Here is a 25,940-nt window from a genome sequence, read left to right on the forward strand (position 1 = left end):
ATAGATTTGTCTCTCCTAATACCCATACTGTGTGTGAACATCCTCCCCAGTGCCTCCATTTAATGAGAATGCCAAGATTGTAAAGACAGATGCAAAAGTGATGCTGATTCACCACAATATCAGGATCATAAAACACCATCAGAGCAAACCAGACAATGCCCTGGAGAGCTACGGATGGCCAAGCCTTCCCTGAATGGACTTTCATTTGAACCATGCCCAGAGAGGAAGCTTGGTTGACTCTGGACTTTAAGAGTTCATATCAACTTGGTAACTAAATGACCTCAGGGCAGGATTAATATGTATGGGTAGGGAGCATTTGCAGCTCTGCCTAAAGCTATCTCACTCGGATGCTCGGAATTGCACTCCTGAGGATACCAGCTCTCTCCTTTGGCTATATAGATAGCTTGGCTTTCTAATTTAGGCATGAATAAGCTCCTTTACAAAACTTTGAATTATTCTCTTGTGGAGCCTGTGTAGCTTTGGCTAGGACACATCCCGACAGATTTAGGACCAATTGAACCACATTAAATCAGAGTACTTCAGAGATATCCATTCATCCTCCAGGAGCTAAGAGTAGAATTTAGAATGAAAAATTTTGGATCTAAGCATACCAATGGCACTTCTTTAAGTTCTCTATATTTCACAAACATTTCAACTCTGTGAAATTTTCTAATTTGACAGTTAGATCCATAAAGCATCATGACTATCTTAATTCTATCAGCACTCTTAAGTGCAGTATGAAAGCTCAGTTCATTGAACCATCAGATAATATGACATAAGATCTAGTCCTGTTAATGATCATATATATATATATATATATAGAGAGAGAGAGAGAGAGAGAGAGAGGGAGAGAGAGAGAAGCATATGTAATCCATTGTACATTCAGGCTGTCAAAATGTTTTAATTATTCAGTCAGAACAGTATGACTGCACGAATCATTTCAGTGTTCACCACAGAGCAAGCTGGAAAATGGTCCTGATTAAATAACTGCATAGAAAATTTTAAAACTCTTACTTTTAAATAAAATTTTAGGTATAAGTAAGGAAGGCATAAGCAGGTATAAGTCAGGTCTAGGACTTCTCAGAAAACATCATTTTTTCTGCCCCCTCTGCTAAGCCCTTTCCAGTTCAGATAATGCTTCCATTCTGCTGCAGGCTTCTCTCAGGAAATTAATTTCTTAGCTTGATGTCACCTGAGGACATCCAAATGAACTACCTACCATGTCTGTAGCCTCCTTTCTTTCTAATGCTGTGTTACATCTTAACATTTCACATAACAACTGTAAGACAGACAACCTGATCTTAATATAAACTCTACAAAATACTGCACCACACTGTATGGAATTGTACAAAATAAAAGTAAGATAACATCACCCTTGAGGATTTTTTTGTGCTATAAATGTACTCTTTCACAGGGCAATGTACTGGGCAAAACTGAAGGTTTTGGACAACAGGAAACAAGACTGGAAGAAGACTTTCCTCTCCTTTTCATTCTTTTACAGGATATTCTTTATTTCATTCCCTTAATCATGGGAATTAATAATTCCCATTCTACCCCTAATGTTGCAGGAGGAAAGGGGACAGATTTTGTCTAGAGGGGATAATTGCAGGAGATATTTAGCAGAATAGGGTGAGCTACTAAACTATGAGACAGGACTCTTTCGTATCTGGTGCGTTTGCAGAGGAATGTATTAAACAGGAGTCCTTTAAGGTACATTAAACTTGACAGTTGTCTTTCCTCCGTTGTGGGTTTGGCACGTGTGATTGCTGTGAGACAAGGATACAGGCTGCCACCGACTCTCATTTTAATGCCAGCTCAACCCTGACGTTCTCCAGTGTCTAGTGAATTTGTAGTGAGATATTCTGAAGAAGTTTTCCTTTTCCCTCAGTTTTTCAAATGAACTTAATATAGTGTAAAGTGAGAGTTTATGATCCCAGAGAGAGATATACCATACAGACTAGCACAGCATAAAAAGTATCAGGACAGGCTTTGCAGCATCCCCCAGTGTCTCAACTCTGAGCCAAAGGGACTATTTACTAATCAAAAGTCCTCATATTTTTCATTCTTTGCTCTTTTTTTGATAACAGAAGGCCCAGACAAACAGAAGCAAATAGAAACTCTATTCTGCTGTTCATGCAAGCCTGTTCACCAAATGCCTCCCATAGGCTGCTTTCCACCAGCCCTGCTATTTCATTTAATCCCTTCAGTCCTGAAGAAAGATCAGCTTAGGCAATTAGACAAGGGATGTGGGCTCTGAGGATAATTGGATGACTTGCATACAATAAACTTCTTGCACGGTTTCTTCACTTTTTTCTTTTGGTCTCTTTTCTCATCCCTTTGTTTCTCATCATTAATTTTTTTAATCAAGTTTGCAACACCCTTGCAGTTTCAGTGAGATTCTAATGTGGCCGAGCAGCAAGAAGCTGAACACCTACATTGCAGCTCCTGCTGTTTTATGCCTCCTTAAATTGTTCTGATGTGGTACCAAATGAGATGCAGCAGTCAAGGCTTCATTTTTGTATCTGCAGCACTGCTGAAGTTGCAGGGTGGGAATAAATGAGCTCAGGTATCTTTGCCTAATCTCAGGTGAATCCTGGAAGAGAGCTCATATGGGGGGAAAAAGTATAACAACAGAATTTAATTGCATTCTGGTGAATTGTGTGTGAATTATATCATAGCCAAGGTCCTTACTGACATACATTAAAGATTGCTGGAATATAATTACTGCCTTTCTCTACCCCCTATAGCCATCTTCATCCCACCTTCTTGTCATGTCCAAGTCCAAAGTCTGGGAGCTCTTTTTGCCTTGGGCACACAACCTCATTCTCATCCCTAGTCCTCAGCATGATGCTTCTAACTTTCATTTCCTCCTACTTTGACATGTTCCTCTCACATCAACACTTCCCTCATGTCATCCTTCCTAATATTGTATTTATTTTCTTTATAAAATTGCCTTCCTCTGGTCACATGAGTTTAAACTTCTTTTAGCTCGTTTTATTTCCTATACACTAGCACAATTTGTCAGACTGGATACACAGCAATTTAAAATCACATAAAAGTTTCAACATTTCCCTCTAACATTACAATATAATTCTCTTTTATAATAAATTCCAGTGAAATATTAATGATCATTATACTATCAACCATAAAAACCAATAACAACAAAAAATAAAAATCTAATCTTACACTGCCTAGCTTGAATGCTAGATTGTGTACCCAGCTGCTGAATGTGCAGAAGTCCTTTTCAGTGCTTGTCTGTAAGGAATAAAATATTGCAGCCACAGCTACCAAGACTTGGCTCAATCTGTAGGAATGACAGTTTTCCTTCTGGATGTCCACATTCAGCCTCACATGACGAATAGACACAATGTCCTGTAGACCTCCTCTGAAAAGATGCTCAGGTAACACTGACAGGCATAATATGAAATCAGGACAGACTGCAGAACCTCTGAAATGTTGCAGGCCTCTTGCAAATGAAAAACACCCATCAAGAACATGGTCAAGAGCAGAACAAAATTTATTTCTCCTCCTACTAGAAAGATATGTATTCAAGAGATAGCTACCTTCAGATGAAAGTATGGAAGATTTTAAGATGGGATTAATACCTGACTGAGAAGGAATCTAAAACCACTTTTCAGAGTTCTTGAATGAGTTGAGGTGGCTCTGCTCTCAGTACTGCCTCACTGAAGAGGTTTGAGTAGCTCAGGCAGAACAATGAAGGATATGACTGCTGAGTTGCTTGAAATGGCACTCCTATGTTCTACCCAGAGAATATAAATTGACTGAAGATGGAATAATGAAAAAGAGGGTGAAATATGAAAAATATGATTAAACTAAGCACACAAAAGGAGTGATGTTGCATTTGTCTACAAACAAAGAAGGAAAGGAAGAAGTAATGCTTTGTGTCTTTTCAGGTGAGATGTGGTGATAGCTGAGCTTTATTCAGTTCTCAGCAGCAGTTAACTTGCTGTTTTGTGACTGAGGAACACACATCAAAATAATTTTTCCTCCTTTCTTAGTATCTCAAGGGACACTCTCAGGTACCATGAATCTCAGGTGGTTTATGTCTTTCTGCTGTAGACCTTAGTACATTCAGAGAAAATAAAACAAAAAAATAGATTAAATGTTAGGCAGTTGTCTTCTCAAACAAGACCTGTAAGAGAAAGAACCCACATAATGCTGTTGAACACATTCCATTTCAATGTGCACTACACAAGTGATAGAATACACCACAGTAAGAACCAGTTTTGTCTACAGAGGAGATCAGACCAAGTGACTAACAAGATCTTCTCTGTAACTCTGTACAAAATGGTTTCTGGGAGAATATCAACAGGCAGTTCTCACCAGCATACAGGTGTTAACCTTGGTGCCCAGGCCATGTTTCAGCCCAGGTAATTACATTTTACACTTAAATTCTCCTTCCATACTATCCTGGCTTGTCTCCACTCTCTGGCCCTGATTTATGTGCAATTAAAGAGCAGCAGTGTGTCATTGCACAGGTGTCAGTGCAGGGAGTGGCGAGGAGATCAGCTGAGGGGTGAAGGTGTAGTTATAGTAACTACAAGTGCCATTAAAGGTTATGGAGTTCCTCAGGCTCCTTGCAAATATACTCTCTAGATGAAAGATAACCCTACACAGACCATCCTATTCCCCACCTGTGATTACAAGAAGGGCAGCTGATTTTTCTATTTTTTTTTCCTGCAGGTGAGAGGATAGCTGGCTCCCCTTTGTACCAGCAAGCTCAGCAGGTAGCTTCCTCTCCCTGATCTCCATCCTGCAGCGCTCCTGATCTCCACAGGAGAGTTACTTCATTTCCCCCTCTCTCCTCTGGTGTGGCCCTTCAGCTCCACAGGAGATCCAGGGTCTCCTGAGCCTCCATTCCTGCAATGCATTCACCATCTGCAAATTCTAGCCCAGAATGAACACAGCAAGCAGGACTTTGAGAAATGCTCGGAAACCTGTTTCAGAATTCACTGCCAACACAGTATCATTTCTTTGGGAGTTATGATCTCTTTTTGTCCAGAAAATTGCACAGATGAGCTGCAGAACCTCAGTGTTAAAAGAGAAACACAGAAAATCCTTTAGCAAAAGAAAGGCTGTCAGAGCCACACGTCCCACACAGCAGCAATCCTGCCCTAGCAGAACTAAGCGTGTATAAGGAGCAATCCAACAACACACACAGCTCTGAGTCATTTTTAAGGGTACTTTAAGATGCATCATTTTTGGTGGAACTGAACGCTGTAAGCATAATACAAAACCTGTGAATTAAAGGACAAAAGGCAACTTCCTATGCAGCTTCCTTTATTTAAAGATGAATCAAGAGTTATACTGTGTTCTAAGACTTACTATTCAAGTTTTGAAAGTGCAGTAGAGAAAGAAAATACGTTTTCAAAATAATTTGGGAGAAACAAGATGTAGTTAAGTGTATTCAGAAATAAGAAAATACAATAGATAAAAAAGCCAACACTGACAATCATTCATGGAGAAGTTCAATGATAACAATTATTTTGTAAGGTAATCCTTATTATTTTAAATTTTCTTTTGATGCATGAAAAATTTTAATCTCTTGTTTCATATTCCAAATATTACATTACGTGATTCATTAATTTTGGTTGGGGTTTTTAGTTTATTTTTTACACACACACACCAGACTCCTCTCTGAGTTGCACAGCATTAGAATGAGAGAAAATTACACAAACAGGAGCACAGGAAATTCTGATATAAAAAGCTTTTTCTCTTTGCCTTTGTTTTTCTAGCTAGCATGAAGCTGATCAAATACTAGAACAGGCACCCAGGGAGCTAAATGAAATCTCCATCTTCAGAGATATTCAGGACACAACTGCAGCCCTGAGCAACTTGACCTGACCAATCCCACTCTGAGCAGGGGGTTGGACTAGATGACTTCTGCAGGTCACTTCCTCTGGAGCAGAGGAAATTTTAGAGATTTTCTAAATACAAAAACATACAGACAGATATAAGCACATGCACATAAAAGTTCTGTCACAGCTAAACACATCTTTGTATCTGCATTTCATTCTGCACATGGGCATGTGCTCTACTGAATGTGGACGCACACATATGACCTGCTACATAAAAGATGGAGGCATCTGAGCCATGAGAAGGAATAATAAAAAACGTAAGTGTGAGCTCCAATAAAGCAGGATTATTTCTGACACTGAATGGTAAGATGGCTTTACCTGTTTTCCTGCTAAATTCTGACATCTTGAGCTGCAGCAATTTTAACTACAGCAGAACAGTGCAACTAATGAAAGCTGATGAAATTCAGTCTGCATGAACTGTTCAGTGTGGCTTCACAGGACAAACAACTTAGCTCTGGCCATCTAAGCAAGACGTAGAGGACGCTCCTGAAATTCTAATTAGACTGAACTGAGGTAAATGGCCTCATGGAAAAAAAGAAAAAGATGGCCCTTCTCTAATTCACTGTGCCTTCACAGAATCAGGTGCACCCACCCAGTGTGACACATTTCACAACTGAGATGAGCAAAGGAAAATGAAGACTGTGACCGTTTTCCAACCACTCACAGCAAAGGATCAGGGTACAGCCCACGGCACCTGGACTGCTCCAACCCACTATGCTGAGTAACCAGCCCCTTGTTGTTCTAACAAGGCACCCAAATGGAAAGTTTTCCAGATAGATCTCTGTAGGGAAATCTTCCAAGAAGAAACAGGCTATGAAGCTCAACTTAAAATAGTAACAGAAGTGCATTTGGGGACTAGAAATTACCAGAGTATGATAACGTAGACAAAACTTAGATGAACAGCCCTGCTAAAGTGAAAGGAGCAATTTCTTTTAATTGTACATCCTTTCACAAAATGCCTTTGCATAAATTCCCATAATTGCTCTTCTCCATGATCCCCCAAAGATTTAGACAAAAAAACATTACTTACAGCATTGTTTTAATACCAAGTCAGTTCTAGATGAACTACAAAGGGCTAATGTAGTAACTGTATAATCTTAATAACCTTGCCAACTCTTTTAAATTCCCTCTATAATGTCTCCAATATTTTCGCCTTACTTGCCATATATAAAACCATACAAGTCCTCAATTTTCAATGTCTGTTTAAAAACTTTTATCAGATGTAGAGATTGAAAAAAGCAAATGCTTGGAAAATTGTTTCCAGAGAAAAGAAGACTTTGTCTTAAGTACAGTTTTAAAAAAAGTTGGATCAATTAGCAATCTGTGAATGTTAGAAACATCTTAACAATGTCTCAAAGATGAAAGAGCATATCACAGAATGAGGAAAGGAGAAAAAATTAAATTATGTCTGCAGTCCTAATGAATCAAAGCCCAGAAGGTGGTCTCCGAATCAGCAGGTTTTGATGAAATATTAAGAAAAATTATTATTGATGAAAAATGAATAAGCTCTTTTTGATTTTAGCAACCTTTAAATCACATTTTGCTAATTAAAATAGCTTCAGCACAACCCTCCATTCCTTGATGGGCATTTAGCAATCCTAAAAACGGGTGGGTTAATTTGACATTTTAGCCAATATGCATAGAGTTTATCTTAAGCTGGCAGACAGAGCACAGTTTAAGATGATGTACAAAATAATACACAGCAAAATCTTCTTTTTCTCCTTTTTTCTTTTTTCTCCACACTATATCTACTAACACAATTACAAAGTAACAACAGGCAACTTCTGCTTGTTTTCTCTGCAGCATAGTAACATATACCACCACTGTTAATGAGCCATGAACTATGTCTTGGGAAATAAAGACTGATGCTGATATTTTCTGTCTTCTTTGTTTGCCAGGTCAGAGCTCTTCCCATCCCAAAGATAAGTGGAAACAAAATGTCTGAAGGACATTAGTTCTCATATCCCTTGAAGTCTAATTATAATTATTTTTTTAAAATGTTGGGAGTAGAAATTATGTGTTGCCTTTTCATCCCAGTTTGCACTGTGTTTCCTTTTAATTGAAACTGAGGAATGAGGGAAGGCTGTATTAAACAATGAATTATTGCACACAGAAGACATTTTGTTACAGAAAGCAATACAGCTCAGGCATGCCATGCATTGTTACAAAACTATACACACAAATTAAAATGAAGCAAAATCTGCTCCTCTGCTTTTTCTTTCATAAATTAAGTCTTATATGTTATATGACTGTCTAAACTCTGGGTAGATGAAATTACCTATCCATTACAAATATGTCATCTATTTACCATAATAACATTTGATATATCCATCATGTAAGAAAGAGTGCTATGAATACATCAAATTAAAACGCTATTTAAATGCCACTAGTATTTTAAAAAATGAAAGAAATTTCATAGCAAGTAAGTCTTATTTTAGAAATAATTCTGATGTTCTTCAGAAATACCTAATCATATAAAATAGGTCATGCAAGAAACCTTTCAATGTTTCACATCACAGTGTTTGAGCCTTAAGGAACAAGATTTCTAACACCTTATAAACCAATTCTTTAACAATATACCATGAAGTACAAGGCTGCAGTAATATACACTGTTTTCTGAGTGATGAGTGGAAAAGCAGTGTTTTTCTGCTTTCCAACCAAGAACAAACTGAAATGAGATCTTTCAGCAATTTCTCAGTTTCCAGGGTTGCCAGTGTGGTATGTTTCATTCAATGAGTTTACAATATGTTAAAAGGAATTAACCACTTCCCCCTGCAACCTATATGAAGTGATGCTATTTTCCTTCCTGAAGTTCACTGCAGAGGATTCCTCCCCACAATTAGACTCCACCACTTCCTCCAGTGACAAAGTACTTTGACCATAAGCAGGATGATTTGTGGGTCACATAAACAAACAAGACTGGCCATAAGGATAAACACTGTAGTTAAATATAGTTTGTCTCATCTGTGAAGGAGGTATCATTCATAAAAATAGAAAAGAAGGAAAACGCTTTCAAACCCTCCAACATTAGAAGAACATTTTACTGTTCATCCATTAAACTACATTAAAGATCTAACTTCAAATTGCATATATAATTTAAGCAAGTAAAAAGCCAAGATTTCATGAAAACACAGGACTCTCTCCAAGCTCTTCCTGTACAGCCCTCTCCCATAACCAGACAAATCTAAAATGAAAAACCCCTAGCTCTTCAAATGCTTGGAAAGTAGAAGCCTGAATCCTTCACCAAAGAGGAACAGATGGGTTGACTGGAGGGACATAAAAGACAAAAAAGATCATAAATTTGTATTCTGTTTAGAAAGGGCCACATTAAACAGCAACAACAAATTAAACTGATTAAATTATGGTGTTCAAGTGAGGCACAACATCAGTTTGCAATCCCAGTTTTGGTTAGTAGGACTTGCAAAGAACAGATTTTAGCAGTTTACACCAGTAGGATCAAAACACTTCATTTAATGAATGGGAAAGTCTTTGCTTTTTCAGCTTTGTGTACTCAAATATTCCCCATAATTTTCTCAGGATGAAGAACTTCAAGTTGCATTGATGGCATTAGTGGGAAAAAAAGATGTGCATGTTATGCACACAGCTGGGTTTTTGGACTGCAATCTCAAGCCATATAATAACCATTTGATTCCCAAGACATGGCCTTTTCTAGCTTTTGCATCATAGTTTTTCATACTGGGATATAAATTTATAGTTTTCTTTTTCCTTTTTTTTTTTAATTAAATATTAACTTCTACCATCTGAAAAAATAAAGGTTTTTATCCTTTTTAATCCAAGCAACAAAACACCCAACTGATCTATATCTGTGTGCAAATTGTACTAATACACCAACAAAAAATACCACGCAAAATTCAGTTACAACATATTTAAATTACTAATATATTTTATTGAAGTGACAGGTTTTGACCCCCCCCTTTTATAAACAGTCTCTCAACTGCACTTAAAGGAATTGAAAATCACCCAGCTATGCAGATACTGCCAGCTTCCAGCACCGCAGTCTCCCAGAGCAGGGGCACCAAGGGCACATTTGGGCGGGCCCCTCTTCACCTCCTGGACCTGTAACCCAGAGAGGGAAGTTCACCTCTCTTATCTCTCTGTGCATTTGCCCACTGCAACCATTTGTAGAGGTACTAACCCCAGCAGCTTTTGTGAAAACAAACAAATAGCTGTCACACTTCAGATTGCACGGCAAGCTGGCCAGAGGAGAGGGGAAGAGAAACCACCGGGGTTTCAGCGAGGCTGTGGCTGTGGTAAATGGAGAGAGTCGTGGTTCTCACAACAGTATCAGTGCTTGGTATCTATTCAGAGAGAGACCAGGATTTCCAAGTAATTAAAATGGGAGAGCTGAACAGAGTTCACTGTAAGTCTGCCATTTATTCCACCAAGGTGGTAACCCAAACAGGAGAATGCAGTTGCATACTTTCACAATAGGGAGCCTACATAAATCCTCATGAATTTATATTAAAACTTGTCTTATATTCTATCAAGATAGAAGAACAAAAGAAAACAACCAAGCTAAGATAGTAAAATGCCAATGCTAATAGTGTCTATTGGGTTCTAAATATATGGGTCTATGAGAGACCAAGCTAATTTTTAGGCAGTCCTGGGGGCAAGGATTACTGGCTTATAGGATGAAGGGTAGAGAAACAAAAAACCCCAATGTGTTAGCGCTAAAGTGAAATTAAACCCCATGAAGAGTCTCACAGAGGCTCTAACTAATCCTTCTCTGGGCTATAACAGACAAGGAGGAAAAATACCACAATGACTTCCAAGTATTATTTTCAGTTTTACACATTAGAGAACTGCAAATAGTTCATTAACCCACTGCTCTCCAGGCAGGTTGCCTTGGAGAGTCTGATTATGCCAAAATAGCATATGTGCCACTTCCTAGGCCAGGAAACTCTTTCCAGAAGTCAGATTCTTACAGGAATAAAGCTTCGTAATGCCACAAAAGAGTGGCATTGACTGGAAGGTAAGGATTTAAAACCTGTGCCTATTAATTTCTGAAACATTACTGATTACTTACGGAGTTTGCAAAACAAAAAGGTCGCTGCTCCAAAATGCTTGCAACTTGAGTATTCTCAGCATATTCACCTGCATGAGTGGTACATTCCCCTGTAGCATGGTATCTGCAGGGCTCTGACGGCAGAGGGTGATAAAAGGGAAGAACATGGGATCCAGGAGATAGGAAAACACTTTCCGATCATCAAAGAGAAGTAAACAGAGGTAGGAGGGAAGAGCTTACTCATAATCTTATTCAATATAGGTTGTTAGCCCTCTGCACAGCTCTGCAGGTTTTAAATGTCACTGGATAGGTGGTTTGCAGTGCTGTGGCCTTTCCCTTCATGAAAGTGCTCTTCAAGTCAACTTCCAAAAAGTCAACACCAAAATATCTCTTCATCTGAGAAACATCCTAGCATTTACAGCATGCATCACCCTAAGTAGTAACTCCTATCCCTATCTCTGGTGGGCCTGGCAGTAAGTTCAAATTCCTACACATAAGTGATCCCACAGACTTAAGAACACTCCTGTGACTGACACTACTAAGAAAGAAGTTTAATACAGCTGCACAAGAGCCTGCTTTTTTAACAAATATTTATCCAAGCACAGCAATATAGTATTTCATAGCTTTCATGACCCATTCTGCTATTGCTAAGAATTATTTTATATATACTAGAAAGACAGGGTCTGCTTATTTCACTTTTTACATATTCTTTTATTATATCAGAGTGTTTCTATGCAGTTTCCAGGTTTCATTACTCTCATGCCAATTTAAGCACAAAGATATTACAGAGAGAATCAAAGTTAACAACTTAATAAAATGTTCTCCCTTTCTTTTTGGAAAAGCAGCAAGGAAAGTATGTGACCCAACCTGAAAAAAAACCAATCTTGCCTCTTTGCACTGAGCAGATGACAGTTAAAGGAAGTGGGGTTATTTTCACTTTCCAGATATTCCTTTGACATAACTTGATTCCACTCCTGATAGAAAATAAAGCAGTTCATAAAGGTCTCCCTTCTAAAATGAAGGTTTTTTTCTTTTAATGGCAAAATGCATGCAAAAAGCATATGATTATGGTATTTATATTTCCATTAAAATGTCCTCAGCAAGCTGGAGGACTCTAACCTACTATTTTCAAGCTATTTAGATTTACAGCAGCACAGTGCCTATTTTATTTCAATTTTATTTCAGGACAATGCACTCTTGGTGGGAAATGATTAAAGAGTGACAGCCATTAGGAGTTGTCTTTCTACATCGTGCTCAGCTATGGATGTCAGGTGATTGCCATAAAGCCCCACTGTATGGCATCCTTGTCATCTACATGAAAAGCAGTATTGATCAGTCGTTCAGCTTCTCTTCTGTGTAATGCAAAACATACTGGAGACATTTTTCAGCTAAGCTGAAAGCCTTATTCTCAAGCACTATGTTCTTGAGACACCTCTTTCCCGAATAGTAAAATAAACACAGATTATACATTCCACCTCTGCTTCACTCCATCAATGCCTAACATAGAAGTGAAAAACTTCTTAGCAGCCTGTCTCTATTTGCTGTCAGTGCACTGGATGGAGCTGATGTCACAAGGGCAACTCATGTATATGGAGCTAGGCTGATCATCAATCTCTTCCAACATATTTATTCATTTGTTTATTTATTTATTGCTAGAGTTTCCTTTCTTCTGAGCAATAAACTCCTCTGTTAAGAAAGACTATCTGATTCTCTAGGATAAAGAATAGAAAACAACTTTCATTAGTGCTACATCTGTAACTGTTATAATCACCAAAAAAACAACCAACCAAGCAACACTTTCCCCTCTAAACTCCACCAATATCCATTAATGATTGAACTCTGATGCAATACAAATCTTCATTAAAGTAGATCTAAACCAGTTTCAAGTCCTGTAAGGATATATTTGAGTAGCATTTACTATTTACAGGCTGGGTTTTTTAATAGCCATTGCTGGTAAAATTGGGTAAAACATTGTAACTTACACACATCTAGCTGTGCATGTCTCCAATGAGTGAGTTAATACCTTTTTCTCCTTTGCTGTATTTTGACATTATATGATCTCCTTTCTATTTAGAGAAATGGAAAGACAAAATTTAACATGTGCTTCCTACTGTTTTGTACTATCTGTCTACACTGATGAGCAGTTTACATACTTATCCACCACTCTGCTATTCACTATTTGCCATGATACAGTTAAACTTACAACAGTTGGTGGTATGTGTTGATGAAGGTAATAGTGAAGTTGAGGGAATATTAAAGGAAAACAAACCCTGACAAGGCCTCACACACAGCCGAAGTAATTCTCTTGCAAGTTACAAAAAAAACCGTCATAAGTGTTCAGCAATGGTATGCAAACTATTATGGGACATTTTGTTATGGGCTCCTTCGTAACAGACTTTTAAATAACCTTTTGGACATACTTAAATGTCAAATTTTGTTTGGCACTAAGCACCAAACTTCAATAGAAATAACATTTCCCATATAAACAATGCTGCTTTTAATATGAACGTGCTAAAGATTTGAGACAGCCTGGCCATTACCAGCTCCTGGCAGTTCAGCACAAGGGTAAGACACTGAGTGATTTCCCTTTACAGGGAGTTCAGCACTGAGTGATTTCCCTTTCCATCCACAACGACTAGAAGCAACTGTCTCTACTTGGGTAACCTCTGAAACATCCAGGAGAAAGGAAAGGATGGGAGGGAGAAGAAGTAAAACACACTGCAAATAACACTCATCACGGGTGAACATTCATGTACACAATATTTTAAGGATGCAGAACTGCAACTAACTATTTCTCATCAAATTTCTTGTAGCTGTATCAGAATAAATCAGACTGCAGAGAAGAGAGATGGAGAAGAGCCTTGAGCAGAGGCACTTTGATGCTTGGTGTCAAAAGGGGCATCACAGGCAATGCCAAGTTAAAGAGGAAGGTCTCTGCTGGAAAGGGATAGCAAGAAAGAGGCTGCAATGCACACAGGGTGAGGAGATGGGTATTCTACAGACAAGGAAACAAAAGAGTTAACAAGCACCTCAGGTCCACAGGGTCACAAGTGATTCTTAGAAAAATGATCAGATGATGCTTTCTTAGTATATCTAAGTTAAAGCCTGTAAAAGACAGAGCAGCCTTTAGGAAGGTACCTTAGCCATAATCCAGGCTCTCACACTGAACATTACAAAGGTCAAGCTCCCAGACATTCCTCACACACCTCAAGGATGACTGAAAGCTGCTCCCTCACAGCTGCTACACCTCCTCCATGCCCAACCAGATGATCTTTAAAATCTCTTCCAATCCAAACTATTTGTTATATGATTCTGTGACACGCTCTCTCATCACTCGGCCCAAAGGACAGACTCAGCTTCTGGGAGAGGTAATTTTGAGCCTGAGATTGAGCACATCACTGCAACATCCCCCAGAAGGTCTCCTGGAAGCAGCGGGGATTCACCATCTCCACAGCTCGCTTGTTGACAAAGATGTGAGGAGAGAGAGGAAAGAAAACCCTATACTCCAGATCTTCATGCCTCAAACCCCTGAAAAGGTATTTCAGAGTACACTTATAACAAATAATAATATTTTTACATCTGAATTAAATATTTCTTTCTGGGTGTTTCTTGTCAAATATGGCCCCCTTTATCACAGGACTTGGGTTGGCTTTTCATGCCCCATTTCTGGTACCCTACTTGCATTTTATCCTTTTGCTCAGGCCCATTGTGTGTGCCGGGTTTTTCCTTTTGTCACAGCATGATCCAGCTGTGAGAGACAGGACCCTCGGTGCTCCAGGAGCAGCCTGAATGTACAAAACTACTGCACTGCTCTTCAGTCCTACCCACCTGATTAACATCAGATTCCCCTGGTACTCCATTATCTTCCACTTTACTCACTCTCTCCTGGCTCTTTTATCAGCCACCACACAGAGTTAACTGGGTCACGCAGGTCTCCTATTTTGCCGTGCCAGGTTTGTATCAAAGAACTTTTTTTTTGTTGATGTGACATTGATGCCATTCAACTCCAGCATGAAACACTGCCTTTGGTCTAACAAAAACAGCCATGAGAGTCACCACGTGGCAGACATATCCAACCAAGCTATCTTGATTTCCAAAGGCACAAAAGTGCTGAAATGTCAGGCACCTGGGTATACCAGTGGCAGCCAATATAAGGCTAAGGAATACAAAATTCCAAGGACAGAGATGCTGTTATCTTTTAACATTATTTTACTTCTTTCACTGAAATAACGTATATACACCCACAATATATAAATTATTTACTATAGAAAGTAGACCTTTTACACAATGCAAGGGAACAGTTGATTGAGAAAACAAAAAGGCAGCTGTGCAACTAATTTTTAGTAAAAATGTACGCATTCCACAATGCAGCTGAGATTTTCTTATTTGTCATATTAGAGGATGTATATTTATCAATATTATTTAAAGAAACATTCCAAAATAGATCAAGTGGAGGGTCAAATACAATACTCTCAGTCTTCAAAGAGTTTTAGATCTTTAGCTGAAATATAAATGACTCCATTATCACCTAGAACAGAATATGCAAGGCGAATGCCACTGCTCATGTAGAAGCTATACAGATCTCAAACACTGCAAAGACATTGCTTTGCTGATTTTACTGAAAATTCAGTGTTTTTCTGCTGGAAAGAATGAGGTAGAAAATAAAATTAATGGCTTTACTGTGAACTAAATAAATAATTTCCAAATGAGTGAATATATCTTGCACTAGGATTTTAGTGTTAATTTTTGTAATGCTGAAAAAACGCAGAACTATAAGTTTACAATAGTAAGCCAAGAAAACAGGTATTTTCACTGTTAAAGCACAAATAAACCCTGGGAATTCTGCCTTTCACTATTTTTACTTTATGTTAGTTTACATTCCTGTTTTAGCTTCCAGTTTTCAAATGAACTCAGAACTCCATCAACAGAAACCAGAATTTTGCCCAGTTTCAGCATAAAAACAAGCAAGACACAGTTTAGATAATGTACCTGCAGGAAGAGTACAAATAATAAACTACAACCCAATGAGTATCTCATGAGTGAAGCTTAGAATTTGCTCACTTGTTCTATACTTAATCAAAAATATCAACCTGATAGACTGAAGTTCAGGACCACAGTAGGACTAGAATGCACGTAAGCTTTAACACATTTTTGCTATAACAACAGTAACCTTTTAGAGATTTTGTAACAGCTGTAAATAGATCAGTAATGCTATATTCCACAAACATACCTGCTAGAGCTTTGAGAAATAAACCTGATTACGTTGAAAATTTGAATTTAATTATAATGGAATCCATCAGTGATTCCAAAATTCCAAACCATCTGAAGAAGGAGAAGAAATGCAGTTGCTCTGCAGAAAACAACTTTCCTATCCCATTCTGTAACAGGTTTATTTGAGTGAGTTCAATACTCTTCTACATAAAAGCTTTAAAAAGCCATTAATAAAAATGCAGCTCTGCCTTTCCAACTGATGTGGACAACCATCTCCCATGACAAAAGCAAGACAAGGGCAGATTTTGAGAGGGTGTATTGACTGATGCGTGGCGCCTACCTGTCTACAGGTGAAGACTTTGAATTCCGTGGTTTCTTCACTTGGGCGTACAAGGCTTCCACCGTCTGCCCTTCCCTCGGGCTCTGCGGTCGGGTGCTCAGCGTTACTGTGCCGCTGTTTGGAGAGTCATAGGCGGCGATCCCAGCGTACATTGGATCCGCATCACAGCCAAACGTCCGGTTAAAATCCTGGATCTCTGCATAGTCACGTTCCCGAGCTTGCCTCTCTCGAAATTCTCGAGTTTTCGCTTGGATTCTGAAAAATTAAAAGGAGGCTGAAACCGATGGATGTCTCCCCTGAGAAATTTGAATGCAGCAGTTAGCAGACACTTTAGGTAGCCTATCTTAATAGAAACCAGTGAAGGTTTCTGGTTTCAGTTTGACATGAGGTCTCAAGTTTTCCTTGGACATTGAAGCCTAGATTGAAACAATGCTAACAATCAACATTTAAGGAGTACATCTGATTATCCACTGTCTTTTGTTTCATTATTAGCTAAATAATGACTAGCCATAGCTGCTGGTAAACAGAGTTAATCTATAGTTTCATGCTTCTTAGGTTGCCTGTGCTATTACCTGGCCTGACACCATATTATGTTGTACTCCATCAAAGCTTACCAGATTTAATTGTTCTAATGCATGTATTTAGAGAGGAATTTTAATGTACTTTCTTAGCTTAATACTACAAAAATTTTTTTTTCATAATTTAAAAACTGTGTAGGGATAGGATATATGAACATATTTATGTTTGCATGCATGCAGTAAACAGCAGAAGCAGATTTTTGTATGATTCCTTTGAGATGTGCATGCTTTTTAAAAAATATAAACAAACTGAATCTGGCATCTCTCAAAAGCAGGCTGCATCTTCTCAGAAAATAAAAACATGTGCCTTGTGTTAAAGTTACAAATGAAAGGTGATGCTGGGCAGGGTTTATATCTATGTGCACTAATTTAGCTGTATGATAAAAAGTGATATATAGAAACAGATGACATTTAGGAATCTGACAAGCACAAATCGAGCAGAGGTCATATTTTCAAAAGCACATCAAACCATTACAAAATTTGATCTGGGCTTCAAAGTCTCTTTGGTATTTTATAAAATTTGATGTATTGCACACACATGCACAGCGAACTGACCACACCCCCCCCTTTACACTGTCGCCCCAGACCAGTTTAATGCTCTGTCATCATTGCAAAATGAAGCTGTCTCCTCCCTTCCATTAGTAAAATGTGCTCCTTTTTCATCTAATGCAGCCATGGCTACAGTGTGACAGCATCCATCCATGCAGACTACAGCTCTCTGAATCTCTGCTGTGTGCCTTTTCCAAAGACATCTTGTTTGCCAACTTTCAACAAGAGTAGCCTATTCAAAGCCTCTGTCTCTTTTGAAAGCAAGCGTCAACTTTTCTGAAAATAGAAAACCCTTAAAGTTAGGTAACTTTGACATTCTTGGAAATTTTAAAATGGCCCCTTCAAGATTAGATTTGCAAAAACAAAAAGGGATACACAAAGGGTGGGATTCAGACTGCAGATAAAGACATTAAATCCTAGTGCCAGCAGTAGGTGAGCTCAGAGCAGCCACGTGTGCAGGCTCCCCTTACAGTGGCCAGGAGGTGTTGGCAGCAGACTCCAGAGTCAGGAACCATCCGTGTGTCAGAGAATGAAAGAAGTCACTCTAGAGACACTCTTGATGCTGTGGCTTAGGTCTTCCTCGGGAGCTTGGATACCCAGCCTTGACTGAGCTGCTCAAACATAAGCAGCTCTGGCCACCTGACATCCCCAGGTAATCCTGATGGACTTGTGGCTCCTGGGCAAGGACTCCCCCAGGTCATGCTGAAGTCCCAGAGACTGTGATAGTCCAAATGGCACAAGTTCAAGCATGTGAATCCAGCCCTGAGCTGGCATGTGAATATCAGAAATGTCTCTTCCTCAGACTGAGTCCCAGGCAAACTGCACGTTTACACTAACAAAGTCCACCATAAAAAGTAAGGGAATAAAGGGATGCCATGGATACACAGACATGCTTTCCCCCATAAATCCTGAAAGTATTGACCATAGATAGTGATTTGGGATACAATCAATTGGCTGAATTACCTTCAACACACAGAGCCACCTACACTGATGGTTCAATGATCCATTTACATGCCCCATGTTCAGTCACAGTGACAAGAAAAAAAAATTAAAATTTCATTTTAAACTAACATATATTTTTAATATTGCAAATATTAAAATTACTTTCTTTATTGGTTGTTTTTTATTTTAATAGGGAAAATGGAAGTGAAAACTATAACATTATAGACTAAACTATAAAACTATAACTATATAGTCAGCTGAGAGAATTTTCCTCTACAATTTCAGCAACATTAGATTCAAACTGGTTTTTGTTTAATTTACAGTGGAGAGGAACTCAAATTTAAATGCAAAACTCATTTCAAACCTAAACAGGGTTTCTGCAGGTCTATTTTAAAAAAAGACAAATATTTTACCGTTCTCCAAAACCCCAAAGCTGTTAATTCAGAAGTTACAGCCTTAATCATTTGTAAAGTATGAGAAGGTAGGCTTTTCCTGCTATGCAGGAGGAAAAGCAGGTCTGAAAATCACCTGTGCATGTTGATTCCTCTCACTGTAGTTACTTCCCAATTTGTAGTCCAGTATTAATTACCCTGTGAAGAAATGTATTTATCTACTGATTTTTGTCCTCTGAATGGGAGAAGCAAAGGAAATCAGAAATCTCTTAGACAATGATAGCTTTAATTTTCCTTTAAATGGATAATTTATCATCACATATGGGAACACTGCCTGACACCAATTTAAAGGAAACAAATCCATGCATTTTAGATAACCAAAATTTCAGTGCATGAAATCAGACAGTATAACAATAATGTGGCATAGAGTAATTTAATCAGAAGAAAACACTGTTGCCTGAAGTGCTTATAAAACAGAATTACCTGGTGGTTACAGGTGATATCTGCCTTTGTTACACAAACTATTATGGGAGAGGGCAGTGACCTTCTTTGACTTTTGACCATGAAGATCACATCACTCCCCACAGGTGCAGACACGAGCGTTCCCTGTTTCATGTGAACCACCTTTTCTCCTGCATCTGCTTATTGGCTCTTTAATAGTCTGGATGCTGAGCCATTTGCAGCCAGAGCATTCAGGTTTTTCCATGCATGGCTCCATGAGGGATACTTACTCCAATTCAAGTGGGAAAGAACTGATTGATGAAGCGTTATGCAAGTAATTATGTTCACATCCACCAGGAAGATTTTTAGAATATTTTCTACAATTGCTAATACAATGTATTAATACACATACATAGTATTAAAAATGAGAGTCTAAACACATTAATCTTCCAGTTAGCTATAAACAAAGTACCCAGTAACTGTTTGCAATAACATTTAACAAAGGATAACACTAAAATTAAAGGTATAAGGTGTCCGACTAAACTGAAACCCACAATGTTCAGATTTTTTTCTCTTAATTATTCTTTTGTGCTTCACATTTAAGTCAGTGTGAAAATGCTACCACTTTCACATGACAAAAGTATAGGTATTTCAATTGCTTAACTTATTTTTAAGTATGGTTTAAAATATGTTTTGATTTTCCTTTTTAAGGACATACCATATTTAAACATTATGTCTTTTGGCTCAAAGGAACCAAATGACTAGGGAAAAATATGTAGGCATATTCTTGAAAAGAGTAAGAGCTCTCAGCTGAATACTGCACTATCACTTTTGAATTTTAATAGCTTTTATCTCTGAATATATTTTTATATAAGGACTTGAACTTAATGTGATGCTATATTTTATGTTGGCCCCTCTGTGTACTCATGTGTGTATATGCTTGATGTGCCCTAAATCATTTGTGAGTACATACCACATCAAGTATGTATATGGGAAATGCTAGTGCAGACTGTTGTGGGGAAAATTAAAATGGTTATGTAAACACACTGGGCAGCACAGATGAGAACCTAAAATTCACTCTCTGCTTCAGCCCTAATCAGCAACACCCCTGCTAATGAAATCCAGTATCTGGAGAAGTGTTTGACCACAGTGCTTTGGTTTCATAATGTGGATAAGTGTATTAAGCTGCCTTCACTGAATTGAATTCTTTCATGACATGGCACAATAAAAATGCACGTCTGAGATTTCAAATCAGCTAATTTTGAGGATTTATGGCCATCCTAACGATTTTGTAGCGGTTTGATAACAATAATAATAATAATACTAATGCTTAACATTCACATAACATTTTTCATTGTCAAAGAGTTTTTGCAGAAACTGCTAATCAATTTTTCAGTATTTAAACTGAACTTTAAAAAATACAAAAGCTGTCCCAAGAAGTTTCTAAACCTTTCCTGCTGAAGTGTTAACACAGAAAATGTCAACAACACACTGTCATACTTTTGAGACTCAAATTATAATGTTCAGTATAAACTATCCTCATGCATTTATGTGCCATTCAATTCAAAAGCTAATGATAACTGCCTCAAATGACAATATTGTTAGCTGCAGAACTTCCTATAATTGTTAGAAGAGCTTTTCATTGCAAGCTAATCCAGTAATGATAGACATACCCATTGTACAGCAATTCCTATGCACATGAAATGGTGGTCGCAAAAAGAAGGTAAAAGCTTTTGCCTGGCTGTCCGCAGGAAACAGCAGCTACCTCGTTCCCTTCTTATAAACTGTGAGTGATATTCAGCTTTCAGATGAAGGCAACTACCATTTTAGACACCTAAATTTAGGCATCAAGATATGTTTTGAACTCCCAGAAGAGCTGGTCAAGTTTCAGTCACATCAGGCAGCTGCTGCATGGTCCAGCACACAGTTCAGTTGAACATCTGCAACATGGACATTTTAAGGTGAAGCCAAACCCTTCTCCAGGCTCTACCAACTGTGTTGAGTAGCTCTTCCTTGACCACAAAGGGCATTTAGCCATGTAACTCATATGTGGGTACGAAGTAATCGTATTAATGTGGGATTCAATTACACCCTGAGCTAAATGTTTACTGCAGTTCTCTGAACTATACTTTAACTTTTTTCAACAACAGAAAAGTCAAATCCATGGAGCTGGATGAGCTGTTGCTGGTAAAAGTGAATAAGCAAAGCTGTCAAAAGAAATCAACCCTAATTTCATATAAAGTTAAGAGTAAAATATAAATATATCCCAAATCCCCTGGGACCTTCAGTCTCCTTTGTCTGGATTTTTTCATATTAGTGATTTAGGTCCTTGCAAAAAAATCATTACTTAATTGATGAACACAGCATGGGAAGGATATTCATGGCTAGTACATTCCATTTGCCATTGCAATGGCAGCAATGTCCTCCCCTAAGAGCAGAAAAAAAGTTGGCTGCTGTTTCTGGTGTGCAATTGCTTGGTCAATTCAATTAATCCTCCTGCTGCTGCCAGGATTCAGCTATTGCCCAAGTGATAATCCACACCCTCGTCTTTTCCACCGAGACTCGCTCATTTACAAAATCAGTATTGAACGCTTGCAGTTCCACATATGTGAGATGGCTGACAATGTTTATTAAGGATAGAAACAGCATTGTGTAAGGACAGAAGCTTAATGACAAGCCATTCACGGCTGCCAGTTCTCAGTTCTTCTACCATCAGACTGGCATGCGCTGGGATGATGGATTGGAAACAGAGAAAAACAACAACACATTTATAAAGCCAGTCAGCTTGTTCAAGTTAGTCCAGCAGGAGGAATACATTCAGTCCAATTTTTGCCTGATATCGTTTCTAATAAAGAGGTCAGAAAGTGCATTGGCCAGCAGCCAGATCTTGTCAAATTTGTCCCCTCCTTTTTTGCTAGTGAAAAATACCTTGCAGGCACAGCACACCAGGTCTCACTGTTCCTCCCCCAACCTTCTCAAATGCCTTCAGGGCTTTAATGGCCCTTTTTCTAATTTTTGGCAATCAAGTCAATATGGGAGTTTGTCCTCTCCTGTATTTTTCTTTGACCTTTGTCAGGAGCCAAGCGGAATTTTTCTGACAACTACCCTTCTAATGAGGGTACCTTGATCATAGGCATTACTGTGATTTCACTCTGAACTGGCATATGACACTTAGCTTTTCTTGCTATGATTAGAGCTAGTCAGTTATCACAGTTATAACCACCTCTCAGCAGAGCCATCTGCTTTCCTGGGAAAATCATTCCGAAGGATCACTGTGCACAATGGATAATCCAGGCCACCAACAGCCACAGCTTGGAAATAAGAAAGATATTCTTCCTCATAAGGAAGACATTGCATAATAACTCCATAATAAGAAAGACATTATCTTCCTCATTTCCCCCCATTTCATTCAAAACTTAAACGCATTTTTTTTAAAGTCAGAAAATACTGCTGTGTAAATATAATTTTTAAATTGAAAGGCTAGAGACCCAACTTATTCAAGTCATTAAAAGAAAAATATTAAGACTTCTGCCTTATCTGCTATAGATATATATGTGTGGCCAGTTGACTGAAATATGACCATCCTCTGACCTCAGACACATGAGGAAACACATGCAAAATGTAGTCAGTTTGCACAAGCATACGGGGACAAAATCAGAAAGGCCAAGGCATAATGTGAAATAAAAGTAGCAGAGAGCTTTAAAGATGACAATAAATCATTGAGTAATTGCATTAGCAGTAAAAGGAAGAGCAAAGAAAAGGTTGCTCCCCTGCATGGCAGAGAGGGAAGGATATTGACAGATGATGCTGAGGAAACCTAAGGCTTAATGGTTTTTCCCTTCGCATCTGTCTTCACTGAAATGGTTGACTGCAAGCAGATGCAGCATAATTGACTACCACTAATAACAAAAATATTTTCAATATACCAGTAAAAAAAGTAGCTAGAAACTGGTTAAGGTAGTTGAAGTTCATCTGACACACATAACTGTCTGAGGCAGCCTTAGACTTTTTGAGCAACTAGGAGAACTTGTTGAGGACAGCTAAAATACTAAAAAACTAGGAAAAGTCAATACCTTAGAGAAGAAGAAGAATTAAACTCATGAGTTTAACTTCAATCCCTTCTTAAGTAAACTACTGGTAAGCACAGAGGAGATAATGGGACAAGCAGTAGCCACCATAGAGTTATCAAGAACAGATGTGGTTAAGTCAGTCAGATTCCCTTCTAAAACACGGGAAATGGCCTTGTGAACAGAGCAGAAACAGTCCCAGGCTAAGAAAAACAGCTATGGGATGGATGCAATAGGTTGAACAAGGCTGTTCCTACAGACCATCTAGAGAATAGATTCACAGTCACAAGAATGGACAGATTGAGATATTTTCTATGAGGATCACTTTGAATTTACTCAGGGTTTTTCATTATTAATTAGGACACTATTGAATCTGCAGAAAACCCAAATGAAGGAACTTTGGAGGAAAGGATTAAAATTTCAAATGTTTTTGAAATACAGACTACAAAAATAGAGTTAACTTAAAAAACAGCAACTAGAAGGTAATTTACATAGTTCAAATAAATAAACAATCAATTAAAAGTAGAGAAAAAAAAATCTGTGAGTTGCTTTATCAAGAATGGATCATTTATCAAGAATGGAAGTTCTACTGGATAACATATATGAGTCAGCAACATCAAGGTGTTTGGGGAAGAAAAAGACAGAGTGGGGACATAACAGCAGTCTGCAAACATCAGAGGAAAAGAATAATGTGTTAGGTATTTAACTGAAGCAAGAATAATTAAGATATTGTGAGCAGGGCAACTTCCTAAACAAAAGGTAGTGGAAAAGACTGCCATAGGAAGCTGTATTGTAAACTAAAGAAAAGAAAAAAAGAAAAAAAAAACAACAACAAAACAAAACCAAAAAAAAAAAACAGGATGAAACAAATATCTTGCAGGAATGGCATACCCTGCAGATACTACCTTGAAAAAGTGACATAGTCTCTCTTAAAGATCTATAGTTCTGCACTGACATTGAAATTTTACATACATATATTTCTATATATTGGTTCTACAACAGCTGAGAAATATAACACGGTCTACACTTTTTTTATTTAAAAAGGCTGCCCATCATCTCTAAATTAAAGAAATGTATCTACATAATCAGACAGTCTTAATTTTCTTTCTCCTTCAACAATCACAGCCTATCTGCCAATTAGAATATGTGATAGTACTTACTGTCTCGCTGAAGATCCCCCCTCCTCAAATCAGAAGAGATGCATGAGAATTTCAAAAACGTTTAATGAGCTACAACCCAGGAGGGCTGCAGTTAAAAAAGAAAAAAAGGTGAAGGATAAAGGTGATAAGGTGATTACTTTAAGTGCCCTAATATATTAAGGAGAGAACATTATGCTCATTTTTATAAGGAGTTATATTAAAGAAGGCTATTAAAGAAGGCAGTAAAATACAAATGAAGACGTAAAGAATGAAAAAATGCAGGAGAGAAAGTAAATATTATGCATATGAGCAGGTGAAGTGCAAACACCAATTTGAAATCAAGTGACATTGATGAAACTAAAGGAGACATTAAAATTATTTCCTCTAACCTTGTGGAATCTCACATATATTTCACCCCCATCCTTCCTTATCACCTGACCTTCTTGATTCACCCTTTGTCTTTACAAAGTGAAGACACATCCGTGTCAGCAGGTTTACCAGTATCTCAAACCTGCTTTCCTGGATGTTGCAGTAAACAAGTGAAAATCCTTGCTTACTTTGGGTTAAAAAATCTGTAAATTATCTTACTTGCACTTCAATGGAGCTTTCAGCCTACTTTGCAGTTAACAGTCTGCCACATTTTAGGGCGGAGGGTTTGCCTGCTGTGCTTTTTTAAAAGAATATGTTTCAACCAATGGCGAATGTTGCAGGTACGCAGGCAGCATAGGTCCTCCTGTCTCCAAAACAAACACTACCTCCACTGAAGTTTTCTGTCCTTATTTTCATGTCTGATCCAAGGATCAGTGACCCCAGGAGTGGAGGATCAGCCAAATGAGCAAATGAGACTGCTACCCTGCTGGGAACCATGTTGCATCAAAGAACATCATTGCTGTCTGAAAGTAAAATGGAAATTAGTTTTTCTTTTGCATAACAAAACTGGCCAGAAAGGCTGATATTTACACTATGACAACAGGTCCCTCATCATTAGATTATCTTAGCTCTAATCTTCAATTTAGCTCTTCTGCTGGACTGAAGTAGAAAGGAAGAGATCATGATATTCAACTATTGCTGAAACACGACATTGCTGAAACAGAAGCTCCTGCTTTCCTCCCTGCTCACTTTAGGGGCTCTGGTTTCCTCCTTCACGTAGACTTGCTTGGACCATTTCTTCCCGTACATTTCTTTTCCCCCAACTGGAGAACAATTTCAGAAAGCGGCACTGGTGGGTAACACCTGAATTCTGCACTTAGATGTGTAAGGAGCAGCTGTTCCTGTGTGTGCAAGAAGCAAATGACACAGGCATACCACATTTCAAATGGTACCATACATCATACCATGAATCAAATCAGTCATTCCCAGATACTGCAGGCAGCAAC

At 38.2% G+C, this 25,940-nt stretch overlaps 1 protein-coding gene across 15 annotated transcripts in view; it reads right to left on the reverse strand.

The window, feature by feature from the left end:
• PARD3 (par-3 family cell polarity regulator) overlaps nt 1-25,940 on the reverse strand; it is a 445,891-nt gene that overhangs the window by 81,509 nt on the left and 338,442 nt on the right. For all 15 annotated transcript variants that reach the window (XM_068173465.1, XM_068173476.1, XM_068173422.1 and 12 more), the window contains one exon: nt 16,457-16,711. In XM_068173465.1, coding sequence (XP_068029566.1) covers nt 16,457-16,711 — 255 coding nt within the window. The remainder of the gene's footprint in view (nt 1-16,456; nt 16,712-25,940) is intronic.

The sequence above is a fragment of the Anomalospiza imberbis genome, chromosome 1, assembly GCF_031753505.1.
Source record: "Anomalospiza imberbis isolate Cuckoo-Finch-1a 21T00152 chromosome 1, ASM3175350v1, whole genome shotgun sequence".
Lineage (NCBI taxonomy): Eukaryota > Metazoa > Chordata > Aves > Passeriformes > Viduidae > Anomalospiza > Anomalospiza imberbis.